Genomic DNA, 14216 nt, shown 5'->3' on the forward strand with positions numbered 1-14216 from the left:
AGGACACAGAGGTCTAAATAGGGACATAAATAAAAACAGCTGCTTTTTTATTTTGTAAGGTTTATTATACCCAACTCCTAACAAGTGAAGATGAAGCCTTTAGGCTACTGGCAGTAAGACAGGTTGACCCAATCTATCTTAGTCAAAAAAGAATTATATGACTAATTATTTCACTTTTTTCCCACAGTGGCATTAGGATGAAAGTCCTTAGGGGGAAAAAAACCTGCATCTAGTTTCCTCTGGCAGTTACCAAGAATTATGAAGTACCTTGATTTTGTAATTCAAGATAAAACAGAAGGGCTGTTAAATGATCCAGAAAGAGATAAGGGCCTTTAAGATTTAATTTGATAGGCAACCACTGCAGCTATTCAATTACCCTAAAAGCCTGAGGGACCGGTTGGTTTTCATTTCTTTTTCATGGGCAGACTTGGGTGCAATATTTGAAATACCTTGTCATTCTATGCACTGCTATCCTTCCAAAATTAATTATGCCTTGTAGCTATCTTGGGAAGAGAAACAAAACAGAATTCAAAGTACCAGTAGAAAAGTATTTGGTAGTTTTCCTCACAGATTTAGCGTAGTAATTAAAAAAAGAAAAAAGAAAAAGTTTGAAAACCCTGTTTGTCTACAAGCATTCTGTATTCATTTTTGCTATACTAAAAAGGCATTTTCCATCTCTAATTAATCGAGGTCTTAGAAAATCCTCTAGGACAGTGGTTCTCAATCTTTCTAATGCCGCGACTCCTTAATACAGTTCCTCATGTTGTGGTGACCCCCAACCATAAAATTATTTTCGTTGCTATTTCATAACTGTAATTTTGCTACTGTTATGAATATTAATGTAAATATCTGATATGCAGGGTGTATTTTCATTGTTACGAAGTGAACATAATTAAAGCATAGTGATTAATCACAAAAACAATGTAGCAATGCTCGATGGAGAAGCTTACTCTTCCTTGCTCAAAAAATCTCCTTCTTCCTTCCCAGCAGCCTGGACTCCAGCACGCTTTCCTGGCCAGAGGGGCCAATGGTCGGGATGGCTGGGGATCGCAGGGGCTGGTCTCCCTTGGGCTGCACCTTGCAGGAGGGCTGGCCTGCTCAGTGGAGCCTCCAGCGGGCCGCTCCCAGCAGGGATCCCGGGGCTTCCCTGGGCAGCTCCAAGCCCACGAGGCCCTGGCCGCGCTTCTCCCAGGGGGTGGGGCACCCGGGCACAGGACCAATCAGGAGCCAGAGAGAGAGAAAGGAAGCGAAAGTGCCTTTCTGTCTCTCTCTCTCTCTGTAAATGGCGGAGGAGGCCATACGGAGACGGATGTGGAGCAGTGTCTCGGTTCCTAAGATCATCGGAAATATGTGTTTTCTGATGGTCTTAGGCGACCCCTGTGAAACGGTCATTCGACCCCAAAAGGGGTCACGACCCACAGGTTGAGATCCGCTGCTCTAGGAGTTCAGTATTTCCAAAGGATGGGAGCTCAGTGTCCCTATTTAGAAGAGTTTGGAAACTGATTTATATAACTAAGGATGGAATCAGAGTAAGCCAGCTGATCTTGACTTACGCCTTATAAAAGAGTCTCTGGTTGGAGAAATAGAAATTATATCAAGGAAGAAAAATAATCTGTCAAAAATAGAAGGAACAGATAATCCTGCCTACTTCACTCCACATCTACCCTGAGGGCCCAGTTTCCTAGTGAATTATTAAGCAATTTGTGCCCCTTTGGGTCCTCATTTCAGAGATATTTCCTTACTACCGGTAAATTCCTCAGTGCTTTCAAGAAGGCATGCTCAGTGCTTTCAAAAAGGAATGCTGCTCTCACTGGAAAAGTTGGGATAAATTCAGAGATGTATCTGCCTTGAAAACAGTCTGTGTTGAACTGTATAGCACAGTCAAACATCAGCACAGGAAACATTTTATGACATTTTGTACTATGTCACAAATTGCTGTATGATCATGTTTGTCATAAAAGGTTTTATAAAATTTTCCAAATTTCAATTCCATGGGAATCTTGGGTCCCAGGATTTTGGACACAGTTTGTAATTTAGCTCATTTAAGGTACCTTGGTTCAAAAGATTTTGCCCTAGGATGCACCATTTTGCCCAGTTAAAGATTACAGGAATCTGTGTTTTAGGAATAGATAGATTCTTGAAAGCTAAAATATTGAGTACATTTCTTACATACAGGTAGTTCTCACTTAACTATCATAAATGGGACCAGAGTCTTGGTCAATGTGCGAAGCAGTTGTTAAGCAAGATATCACGTCGTGACAGCTCCACGCAACTGTTTTCATTAAGTGATTGCATGGAGTTCCAGATAAAGAGTGCAGGGACATCTTTGGAGGATGGAGGAGACTCTAGGAGGCTCCACTCAGGAGCTGAAAATCCAAGCAGGATTTTCAGCCCTGACAGGAAGACATTCACACATAGCCTGCACTAGGCTTCCTATGACCTCTGCCTCCCTGCCTGAGGCACCCCGCTCTTGTTACCTTCTCTGCTGCCTCTCCACTCAAGAGCTGAAAAATCCTACTTGGATTTTCAGAACTCAAATCATCAGGATTTAAGCTATGTTCCTGCACCCAGTGGGAGGATTTCAATTCCCCTCCCCACGCAGAAAGGAACACCTTTACTGGGGGGCAGGAATGGAGCTCAGATCTTCAGGATCTGAACTCCATTTTTTCCACTCTGCCAAAGGAGTTCAGCTCCCCTGAGCAGGCAGCTTTTTCAGCCAGAGCAACAGCTCGCAACCTTCCCTGCCAGCTTCCCTATTGACTTTATGGAGAAGCTGGCAAAGAAGATTGCAAATGGCAATCATATAATTATGGGGCACTTGGCAACCAGCTGTAAGTGGGAACAGGTTACCAATCACTCAAATCAGGTGGGGAGTGGCAACTTGACATTTTAGAAAGGTTGGAAGTGCTTTACAAGAGGCCATTGTAACTTTGAAGGAGCAGTCATAACTTGAGGAATGCCAATATTCTGTGATTTGGGAGGACTTCCCATTTAGTTCAATAAGACATTTTGGTATCAGCATGCAGGGAGCTATGCTGTTAACAGACAACAGAAACATAGCCCAACCTATCATATGTAACAAAATAAAAATCTGATTTTAGGTCAATACATATATGGTTTAGTTGGCATTCTGATTATAAAATTAAAAGCCAATAAGATAAAATTTGTTGAGTGATCTAAAAGACAACTGACAATTGGAAGGAGAGCATTTTGGTGTTTTTTTTTCCTGAACTATGAAATGTTATAGGAAATGAAGATCTCTTCATTATTAAAAAAAACCACTGGCTTAGAAAGTTATAAACACTAGAGATTAAATGGATGATCACAGAAGAAACACTGCTTGATTCAAGGCATTGATGAAAAATGTACCAAATGTCTTTGAATTATAATAGTCTCTTTGCAAAAATGTTACCATTCCACATTTATGGTTTTCAGTTTACAGAAAAATACACTTGTAAATGTGCTTATTAGACCGATAACTGAATATGGAATTATATTTCAGCAAGAACAATTAAAAGTTTACTTACAAGTAATATTTCATATGTCAAACAATTCAAACAGAATATAGTAATATATTTTGATGGATCTCATAATGTAAACTATTTAAAAAATGCAACAAAAAAGGTTGTGGACCAAAGCAGGTTCTACAACGAACACCTAGAGGCAAACAAAGTCATTACTAAAAGCCAACATGGGTTTGTCAAAAATAGATCATGCCAGACAAATCTTATTGCATTCTTTGACCAAGTGACAAAATTAGTGGATCAGAGGAATGCTGTGGACATAATTTACTTGGACTTCAGTAAGGCATTTGATAAAGTAGATCACAACCTACTACTTGACAAGATAGAAAAATGTGGGGTAGACAGAACCACCACCAGATGGATCCGTAGCTGGCTGACCGGCCGTACTCAGCGAGTGGTCCTCAATGGAACTGCATCTATATGGAGGGAAGTGTGTAGTGGGGTGCCCCAGGGCTCTGTTCTGGGCCCAGTACTCTTCAACATCTTCATCAACGATTTGGATGAAGGGATAGATGGGGAACTCATCAAATTTGCAGACGACACCAAGCTGGCAGGAATAGCCAACACTCCAGAAGACAGGCTTAAGATACAGAAGGATCTGGACAGACTTGAACACTGGGCACTAACTAACAAAATGAAATTCAATGGTGAAAAAAGCAAGGTTCTACATTTAGGCAAGAAAAACCAAATGCACAAGTACAGCATAGGTGGCACCATGCTCAATAGTAGTAACTGTGAGAGGGACCTCGGAGTCCTAGTAGACAATCACTTAAATATGAGCCAGCAGTGTGCTGCAGCTGCCAAAAAGGCCAACACAGTGCTAGGCTGCATTAACAGAGGGATAGAATCAAGATCACGTGAAGTATTAATACCACTCTTCAATGCCTTGGTAAGGCCACACTTGGAATACTGCATCCAGTTTTGGTCACCACGATGTAAAAAAGATGTTGAGACTCTAGAAAGAGTACAGAGAAGAGCAACAAAGATGATTAGGGGACTGGAGGCTAAAACATATAAGGAACGGTTGCTAGAATTGGGTATGTCTAGTTTAACGAAGAGAAGGACAAGGGGGGACATGATAGCAGTATTCCATATCTCAGGGGCTGCCATAAAGAAGAGGGAATTAAGCTATTTTCCAAAGCACCTGAAGGCAGGACAAGAAGCAACGGGTGGAAACTAATCAAGGAGAGAAGCAACCTAGAACTAAGGAGAAACTTACTGACAGTGAGAACAATTAATCAGTGGAACAGCTTGCCTCCAGAAGCAGTAAATGCTCCAACACTGGAAGTTTTTAAGAAGAGACTGGACAGCCATTTGTCCGAAATGGTGTAGGGTTTCCTGCCCGAGCAGGGGGTTGGACTAGATGACCTCCAAGGTCCCTTCCAACTTTACTACTATTACTATTACCTCCTTCACGTGAATCAGAGCAAGGACAATATTTTTCTAAAACACAGTTCATGCTGAAACTAAATAAATTGAAAAAAAACCACTGTATTTAATGCATGAACACGAATCTAAAATAAAATAGATATTTATTTACTAAATAAATATTTGTTAATTGTACAAGACGTAGAAGTTGTTTGTGGCCATCTTATCATTCACTGGCTGTCTCCTCCAAATTCAGCCTTTTTAAATGTTTGTGGTTATACACAATAATCAAATTTAAAAACAAAACAATTAGTTCATATACTTGAACTTCCATTCCTTTGCATTTTGAAACACCTTGCTGTTTAGCAGTACAATGAAACCATGATCTCTCTGAATAACAATTGTAAAAAAGGCAGAGGAAAAATATATATTGCAGGGTATTAGTGTCACTTTAACACTGACTAGCTAAAAGCGTATCGCATAAATCAAAATAAATGTCACAATATAGGGAAAAACACTTGAATAGATCCATGCTCTCACTGAAAAGAACTTATGAAAGAACTTATACTGGCAAAGAAAAGAATTACGGTTTGCATATGATGCACAATGATAGTAAATTGTGGGTTAACAAAATCTCCCTTTGTAATAAGGAATCATAAAATCTGATATTTATGGCACAGCAAATATTAACATTTTCTGTTCTCTATGATGGGCAGCCAGTGAAGTGGAATGAAGGGTGGGAAATGGTAACAGAATGTGGCTGGTTCTTTTTCCTGTTTTAGATGTACATGTAAAATGCACTTCAGCTGCATTCACCCATCTTCCAACTTAGACAACACAAAGCTTGTGTCTGTTGCAACCTAGAAGTCCTTTGCATCCCAGTGTAATCTACTTACAAGAAGGTTATTAATTTTATTCATCTTTCAAAATTACAACTGCTTGCATATCTTGGAGATTTTGATGTAACTGAAAATCTTTCATGGGTTGTGGGAAGGTGATAAATTATGCCAGGCAACAAAGAAAGAATAAAACTCACCATCTGATTCAGAAGCTGCCCTGAAGATCAAGTAGCTGCTTGGAAGAGGCTGAGTGATTGATCCTACATTTTCTCCCTTTGGACCCTGGAACAATTTGTGAAATGAAAAGAAACTTTCTTTATCATGAAAACTGTATTTCAATGTTATGTTCTTTAGTTGGCATTTGCAATGTTTTTGTTTTTCAGTTTCAAGCAAGTGAAAATTATACAATCATCTTTTGTCTGTTAGCTGGGACAACAAGTTTAAAATAACTGAAACAGACCAATTCCAACATCTGGGAAAAATGGTTGCTATTTTTTAAAATTGATAATTAGTATATTGTCAGACATGCCTATTATATTTAAAATGGAGCAGTGACTAAGATCTTATTGGGAAATGATCAATCAGTACAGTAGGATTAGATCCTTGCTTTGCATATACTCGTATCACTGCAATATATCCAAATTTAACTATTTTTATATAATAGTATATGGAACCAGCTGCTCATGTCTCTATACAAAGATAAAAATAGTTTTAAATGTAAATGCCCATTCCCTTTTGCAACACATACAAACCTATAGCAGCAGATATTCATAAAGCCTCTTCAGTGCAAGTCACATACCTTGCGTGAACATACATTTCACGTGATTGTGATCTGGATGTCCTAGCACCTGACTTCTGATTACAACATTGAAGAATGCCCCAGACCAGGTCCCCAACTCACAGGCCACGGCTCACCTCATGTATCCCCACTTACATGAAGGGCGGGGGACTGTGTGTACTCCATTTGCACGAGTGGCATGTACGTGTTCATGTGGAACCATCCCTCTTTCCCACACCCCAGCCAGTCTGCAAAGCCAAAAGGTGGGGGAGCTCTGCCCTAGACACATGATTGCCATTTGTGACCTTCACAGTTTCTGGCAACCAAAGTCAAAGAAATCATAAATTGTAACCACACATCTACATTTAACAACCTGCAGTAATTTGCTTAATAATAGCAACTGAAAGTACAAGTACTTTTTCACTTATAATAGTTCATTTAATGATGGTTCAAAGTTATAAAGGCTATCAGAAAAATGATTTACATGACTTCTGGTTTGCGTCGCAGTGAGACAGGACGCAGGAAGGCAGGGCTCTGCCTTCTGCGGCCAATTTCACCCTGCTGGGGGCCCTAAAAAGGGCCTAAAATCGCCCTGCAGAGGCGATAAAAAAGGAGGAGTGCCTTGTTGATTACAGAGAGACAGCAGTCTTTTCGTTCAATCCAAGGAAAGCCCTCCAAACCAGCAGGGGAAAGACCGTACATTCCTGTGGCCGGCCATTAGCTGCTGACAATTGAAGAAGAAAAAGCACCAATTAACATTTTGTAAACAGCATGTTTGGAACTGGATGAGAATATTGATCCTTTCTTTACTACTTTACAACTGAATTTCCTGGGAAAGTCTCCCAAGAAGCTAAAAACTTCTGAATGTAAATGGAAGCAGCATTTTAATTTTATGAGGGACAGAAACATACAATACTAAAATGGAAGTAACATAAAGCTACAATTTTGATAAATTTGAGAACTGAGATAACTGTTAAGATTTTCTCTTTGGGAAAAAAAACACTGAGGAGAAATATAAGAAAGCAACCCTTTGTTTTAAGAGTGGAAAATGGACTTTGAATGACATCTAGTGGTGGATTTGTGTATAACACTATAATCCTAGCTGCTTGGTTGATTCCTAGCTCGGGAGAGCAGCTGGCAATGAAGAAAAATATTTTGGCATACTTATCATCCTGACCTTCTTGGATTACAAGTACCTACTGAGCTTGGACTTTTAACTTCAAGAGCTAGTGGGAGAGAAAAATTTGATCTTGGACTACGCCTGGCTGGGAGACACTTTTGAGCTGTTTTCAGAGAGGTTGAACATTTTGAATCATTTCAAACACTGTGGATTACAACCTTGCATGATTGTCAATTTTTGGATACATGAAACAAAGGATCACTATAAAATATTGCTTTCAGGACTGAACTTATACTTTGGAATCTATTGGATTATAAAGGATAACGCATAAAGACCAGAAAACTAGAGGAAACTTTGATCTACTCTCACTGAAACTGGTGATACTAGAGCAGTGGTTCTCAACCTGTGGGTCGGGACCCCATTTGGGGTCGAACAACCATTTCACGGGGGTCGCCAAACAATGCAGTCCACCATTTTCCCCCCCTTTTCCTTAGCTGTGCTACTCCCTTTTATTCTATTGGCTTTTGAAAGCCAATAGAATAGACTCTCTTGAATAGAGTCTAATTCTATTGGCTTTCCAAAGCCAATAGGAATTGTCCAAACTGTCTCTGCCCTGCTGAGCCCGCCAAAAGTCCCATTCTGTAAACGGTGCTGCACCAGTTGAGTAGTCCTCAACTTACGACCGGTTGAGTAGTCCTCGACTTACGACCGGTTGGGGGGTCACGGCATTAAAAAGGTTGAGAACCACTGTACTAGAGGATATCCAGGAACGATGCCTCAAGAAAAAACAAACACCTTTCAGAAAGAAATATATTCTATGCTACAACTAATTCACCAAACAATTGTTGAATGCAAAGAAGGCATAAAAAGAAATCATAATGAGACTAAGAACAATTTAGACAATATAAATGAGCAAATCTCCAAATTAAATCTATAACTAGAAAGTTCCCAGATAACGACTATGAAGTATGAACAAATAATCAGAAGATGAAACAGAGGAAATGGATTTAGAGATGGAAGAGATAAAAGAAGGGAAATATAAACAACTATATACAAATAAATACTGCAAGACTTAGCTATAACAATGAAAATGCAAAAGACCTTTTACCTCCTAGGTCTGCAAAATATATCTGATGGCAAGGAGGAAGATTTAAAAAAATGAAATACAGAGCTGTTAGAGGAAATGTCACAACTTGGGAGACAGGGAATGAAAAGAGAAATAGAGAGAGAAAGGAACTGAGAGTTGTTTAAGAAATATAAATGGGTGGAATTTCCCCCAAAAATACCCTACCTAAATTGTCCTCCTCATGCCAAGCAATTTTTATGAAAATAGAAAGAAACTTCCTGAGCAATCTAATTGCCCTGGCTTGGAAGCTACTTGGCAAAGAAAGAAAGCGAGAGTCAGATTTAAAAAAACAGAAGATTTGACCTTTTAGAGGGGACATTATATGTTTAAATACTTGTTTGAATATGATTAAAAGAATGGATGACCCTTAGATATAATTAGACTTTTATAATGAAAGATAAGATTTAGAACTAAGATAGCATTTTTTTCTCTTTTTTTTGATATGGGAAATATGAAGATAAGAGAAGGATTGATATGAATAAAACTTTTAGCTATATAAATGTAATTAATATTGAGAAAATCATAACTGATAAAGATATTTCAAATACTGATGGGAAATCAAATCTTAATAAGAGCAGGAAAAACAGGATATTGATTAATGAATTGACATTATTGATTTATGAATTGATATGATTGTTATTTGTATGATATTAGTAAAATATGATGAAGATGTTTATATTTAACTCTGTATACATTAACAGTACCAAAAATTGTAACTGTATATTGAGGTGAAAATGGAAAAAATATGGAGAAAAAAGGAGGATCGGGGAAAAAATACTGGATTGTGTAGTATTGAACAGATTTATATTGAAGAAGCTAATGTTAAATATTTGAACCCAGACAACATGTTTACTAAGCACTAAAAACTATAATTCTTAAAAATTAATAAAAGTTTTATAAAAAAAAGGCTTACAACCTATTCCCAAAGTTATGACTGTAGCATTATCCCTGTAGTCACATGATCGTAATCTGGGCTTGGCAACTGGCTCAGGAATACTCTGGTTGCATGTAATCATAATTTGTGACTTTCCTAGCCAGCTTCCAACATGTAAAGTCAATTGGGGGAGCTGGATTCACTTAACAATAATGTGATTCACTTAATGACCATGTGATTTGTTAATATAACCATCTTAAAATGGTTGTAAAAAAATTGGGTCCAGTCACATGACTCATTTACTGACGTTGTCACTTAGTGACCAAAATTCCACTTCCAGGTGTGGTCATAAGTCAGGGACTACCTATATTGGAACTTCTATGCCTTCCATGTTACACTTTATGACTACATTGTTTAGTAATGAAAATTCCAGTCACAATTACTGTTGTTAACTAAGGACTACTTGTATCTAAATTTAGGATACATGCCTTTCATCCTTTCAAGGATGTTCACATACTTATATGAACATTTTAGGTCATTCTGTCAAAAAGCTTTCCGAATAACTGAATGAATGTGGCATTTTGCCTGGCAATTCAGGGTTCAAGGATGGGATGCAATAAAAACAAGTGTGCATAAATAAACATGCAAGAAAGAGGCAGGTAGGAGACTTGGGTTCTCAGCAACTTTGTGTATACATCACTCATTGTAATATTTTCTATCTTTTATACTGATGATTTTTCAAGATGGATCGGCATGCAGGCAATCAACTGTCCAACAGCAGGGAACAATTCTTAAACCTCTCGTGTCATTAGACCCATTTTTCACCTACAATATATCAGGGTTCTTTAAAAGTACACTTTTAATTAATGTACATAATGTAAGCAAACACCTACTGAACAATGAAAGTATTCAGTTGAAGATAACGAGAACCACATGAGGTCAGAAAAACTGTGCAACGAAGAAACACGTCCAATTATTTTTGCAGTATTTCCCCTTGATTATTTGAAAATTATCAAGAGTTTCTGAAGAATACTCAACATAAGAGCTCTGATTCTGAAGACTAGAAAGGATTGTGTATAACCATTAACTTTGCAGTAGTTTGAAGGATCCTTGGATGTTTTTATCTGATCATAACTTGAACTCATAAAAACTGCTGCACTGGTTATTTTTAGTTAATACATAATGTAGAAGGACATTGAGTAGTTATCATGGTAACCCTTTAGGATCCAGACTTTCCTCATTCTTCTGCCACTTCATGGATAGATTAATTGAAATCAGCTTTACAGGATACACAATGTGAAAATATAGTTAGGCTGGAGGTGATCTTAAATCCATGCTAATACTGGCGCTGGAATGTAGTTTCCTATTTTGAAACTACGGAATATGCCAGTTTTAAAATCCACCTTCTTTTGTTCTGTTTCACTACAACAATAGAGATTTTAATGAATGGTTTCAAGTGATAAGCCTAACTGTCCATAAAAATATGTTTCAAATTGTTCCAAATACATCCAAATGTTCTTTATGTTTCTTGTGATAAATTAAATACAAGATTGTATTATAAACAGAAATCTGGTACGGCAGAATTATTCTAAGCCCCAAAGAATCTAAGAGGTTCAGATGAGTCTATTCAACCATTGTTCATTGGAGCACAGGAGAAAGATGCACCCCAGCAGATCAGTTATCCTGGCCTAGATCAGACCTGGGCAGCCTCTCAACCACATCCATCCCTTTGGTTGTCCCTGTCCAGCCCACTTGAGGTCAATTGGAAATTATTAATCAAATGTAAGTAAGTGTATGCCATATATATAATACAACTGCATTGATTTTATTTTGAAGGTGACTTCCCCCTCAATTTACGTAGCTGTGTGTGTGCATGCCCAATTTATACACCTTCCCCCCCAATTTATACACCTTTACAGCCCTATAAATTCAGCCATCCATAATTTTTTCTCTTCTCTTCCTCAGAAGTTTGTTTATTCCCTTCTTTTTCCTCTTGCTGATGAGAGACCCAATAGAATTGAAAACCATATAATAGAAAAGCATGCCTATCATTCACTCCAAAGGGGAAAGCCCACCAAGCAGTAAACATACAGTCAATGTTTCATTATGGCAACATTCAGATTCCCACACAATCCCATTAACATGGTTTGAAAATTTTTTGTTCATCCAGTGGCTAAGAAGAAAAGCCGGATAAGCATCAGGCTTCATTTCAAAATTAGATAAATTCTTGTCTTATAAAACAGGTATTTTAGAGACAACTGCAATAAATTTAAACCAGACAGATTTATATCTCATCTCTATTTCCTATGATTCAAGGCAGCATAAATATGTTGTCTTCCTCATTTTCCCTAAAACAATGTGAAGTGGGTTGGGCTGATAGAGTGTCACTCAAAGTCACTGAATTGCACAAGAGTTCATGGACTCCCACATCTTTAATTACACTAAGGTTTATTGTGATATATGAATGCAGCAGATCTATGTTTTAATCCCAAAGATTATTAGTATTTTGTTTAAAACAAGGATTAATATAGGTGGCTTTCCAAAGATGGCTGAATTCATGACAGACAACCAATATGACCAATGGTAAAAGACCATGCGAACTATCATTCATCATCTGGACCATCCCTGGTTTAATGCAGGATGATAATCTATAGATCTTATCTAAAAAGACTCCTTGCTGTTATGCATAATCTTGTATCTGAGTTTAAAATAATCAGCTCACTCTCTTTTTAATGTAACACTAATTTATTTGGAATTTCTCTCTCTAGCTTCTGCCTTCAGGAAACAATGCTGTACTCTCTCATTCACTCATGTATTTATGGCACATGACAGAAATGCAATTCTGCTATCTGTCTACGTACAGGATTCCTTGCAGCAAATTCTAACTTGGGGAAGCCAATATTCCATCTTACTACTTGCCTTTTAACTATCCTTCAAGGCAAATTTTCTTAATTTCATAAATCGTGCTATTTGGCATTTGTCCTGGTGAGAGATTGTGGAGAAGCCGAGAAAGGAATAGAAGGGAGAGTAGACATCAACAATCAAGAGACAGAGGATGAGTCAGCCAATGGCTGGCAACTTAGTCCAGGTGCTAAAAAATCTGGGGAAAAGTGTTCAAATTCACTCACCAAGCTTCTCCCTTAATTAACTGACTATAAAGCAAGGTGGGAAATTCCTCTTACAGTTTCCCAAATTCTGTATTTACCCCAAATTATCCTTACTAGAATCTGTTCTTGACTCCCCTTCAATGATCTTGGCTACCTGCACTGGGCTTGACATTCCTGTACTCTACAATAGTAAAAAAGAACTCACATACAGTACACTAGCCAAATCCTTACCCAACTACTACAGCTGGAATGCTGCTAGCAATTTCATGGAGGAACTGGGATATGACGGGACAGGTAATCTAGTCTTCTCCAGATGTTTTAGACTCCAAATGACTTCAATCATCACCAGCCACCATCAAAGATAACGAATGAAAGGATTGTTCTCTATAACATCATGAACAGTTCAGATTACTCATTTTTAACTCCAAGCAAATTCCACTGAGTTTAGTAAGACTTATACCTAGGTTCTTCAAGCAGCTGAATAGGTTAGAATCTACAATAGCTTATTGTACTTGATTGTTCATGCATTTAACAGATAAATTCATTCTAACTATTGCCTTCAAGCCCTTATTTATCTAATTGTTAAAATGTCAGCATCCTTCTTCCCCTGCCACATTCCTTTAAAAAAAATCATATCAAGAGAGCACTGAATGTTTCCTACGCTCAGCTCCTACGTTATAACTAGGGAAAGAGGAAAATCACAAGGCAAGCTGTCAGATCTTATTAATGTCAGCAGTAGCATTACAAGCCATTATACTGTTGAGGGATGAACTTTGCAACTCTTGTTCAAATTATCTCTTATGTTACCATAGAGATAGCTTTACTTTCTTTCACAAAACCATCCAGTGAAAGACAGTACACACACACGCCCACACCTGCCTGACCTTTGCTGGGGAGGGCAAATACATAATGCAACCATTCTCTGCCAGAAATGTCATTAAAAAGTAGGTCGGAAAATATACAGCTTCAGCAATTCTGATCATTTCCCCATCAATTGTTTCCTGTATTACCATATTTGGTGCCTCACCCTTCCATCCACAAACTGCAAAATCAAGATCTTCATTTGATTGGGTTTTATTGTTGTTGTTGTTGTTAATTGTGAAGTCGTGTCCGACCCATTGCGACCCCATGGACAATGCTCCTCCAGGTCTTCCTGTCCTCTACCATCTTCTGGAGTCCATTTAAGTTCACACCTACTGCTTCAGTGAGTCCATACAGCCATCTCATTCTCTGTCGTCCCCTTCTTCTATTGCTCTCAATCTTTCCCAGCATCAGGCCCTTCTCCAGTGAGTCCTTCCTTCTCATTAGGTGGCCAAAGTATTTGAGTTTCAACTTCAGGATCTGGCCTTCTAAAGAGCAGTTGGGGTTGATCTCTTCTAGGACTGACCGGTTTGAATGCCTTGCAGTCCAAGGGACTCGCAGGATTCTTCTCCAGCACCATAGTTCAAAGGCCTCAATTCTTTGGCGCTCAGCCTTTCTT

The 14216-nt window shown here is 38.4% G+C and overlaps 1 protein-coding gene across 3 annotated transcripts in view; it reads right to left on the reverse strand.

Annotated features, from left to right (window-relative positions):
- The window catches only part of OSBPL5 (oxysterol binding protein like 5), a 154787-nt gene that overhangs the window by 29183 nt on the left and 111388 nt on the right, over positions 1 to 14216 (reverse strand). For all 3 annotated transcript variants that reach the window (XM_039350764.1, XM_039350765.1, XM_039350766.1), the window contains exon 7: positions 5929 to 6013. In XM_039350764.1, coding sequence (XP_039206698.1) covers positions 5929 to 6013 — 85 coding nt within the window. The remainder of the gene's footprint in view (positions 1 to 5928; positions 6014 to 14216) is intronic.

This window comes from Crotalus tigris, unplaced genomic scaffold (assembly GCF_016545835.1).
Source record: "Crotalus tigris isolate CLP2741 ecotype Arizona unplaced genomic scaffold, ASM1654583v1 scf7180000018354.2857554, whole genome shotgun sequence".
NCBI classification, from domain to species: Eukaryota; Metazoa; Chordata; class Lepidosauria; order Squamata; family Viperidae; genus Crotalus; species Crotalus tigris.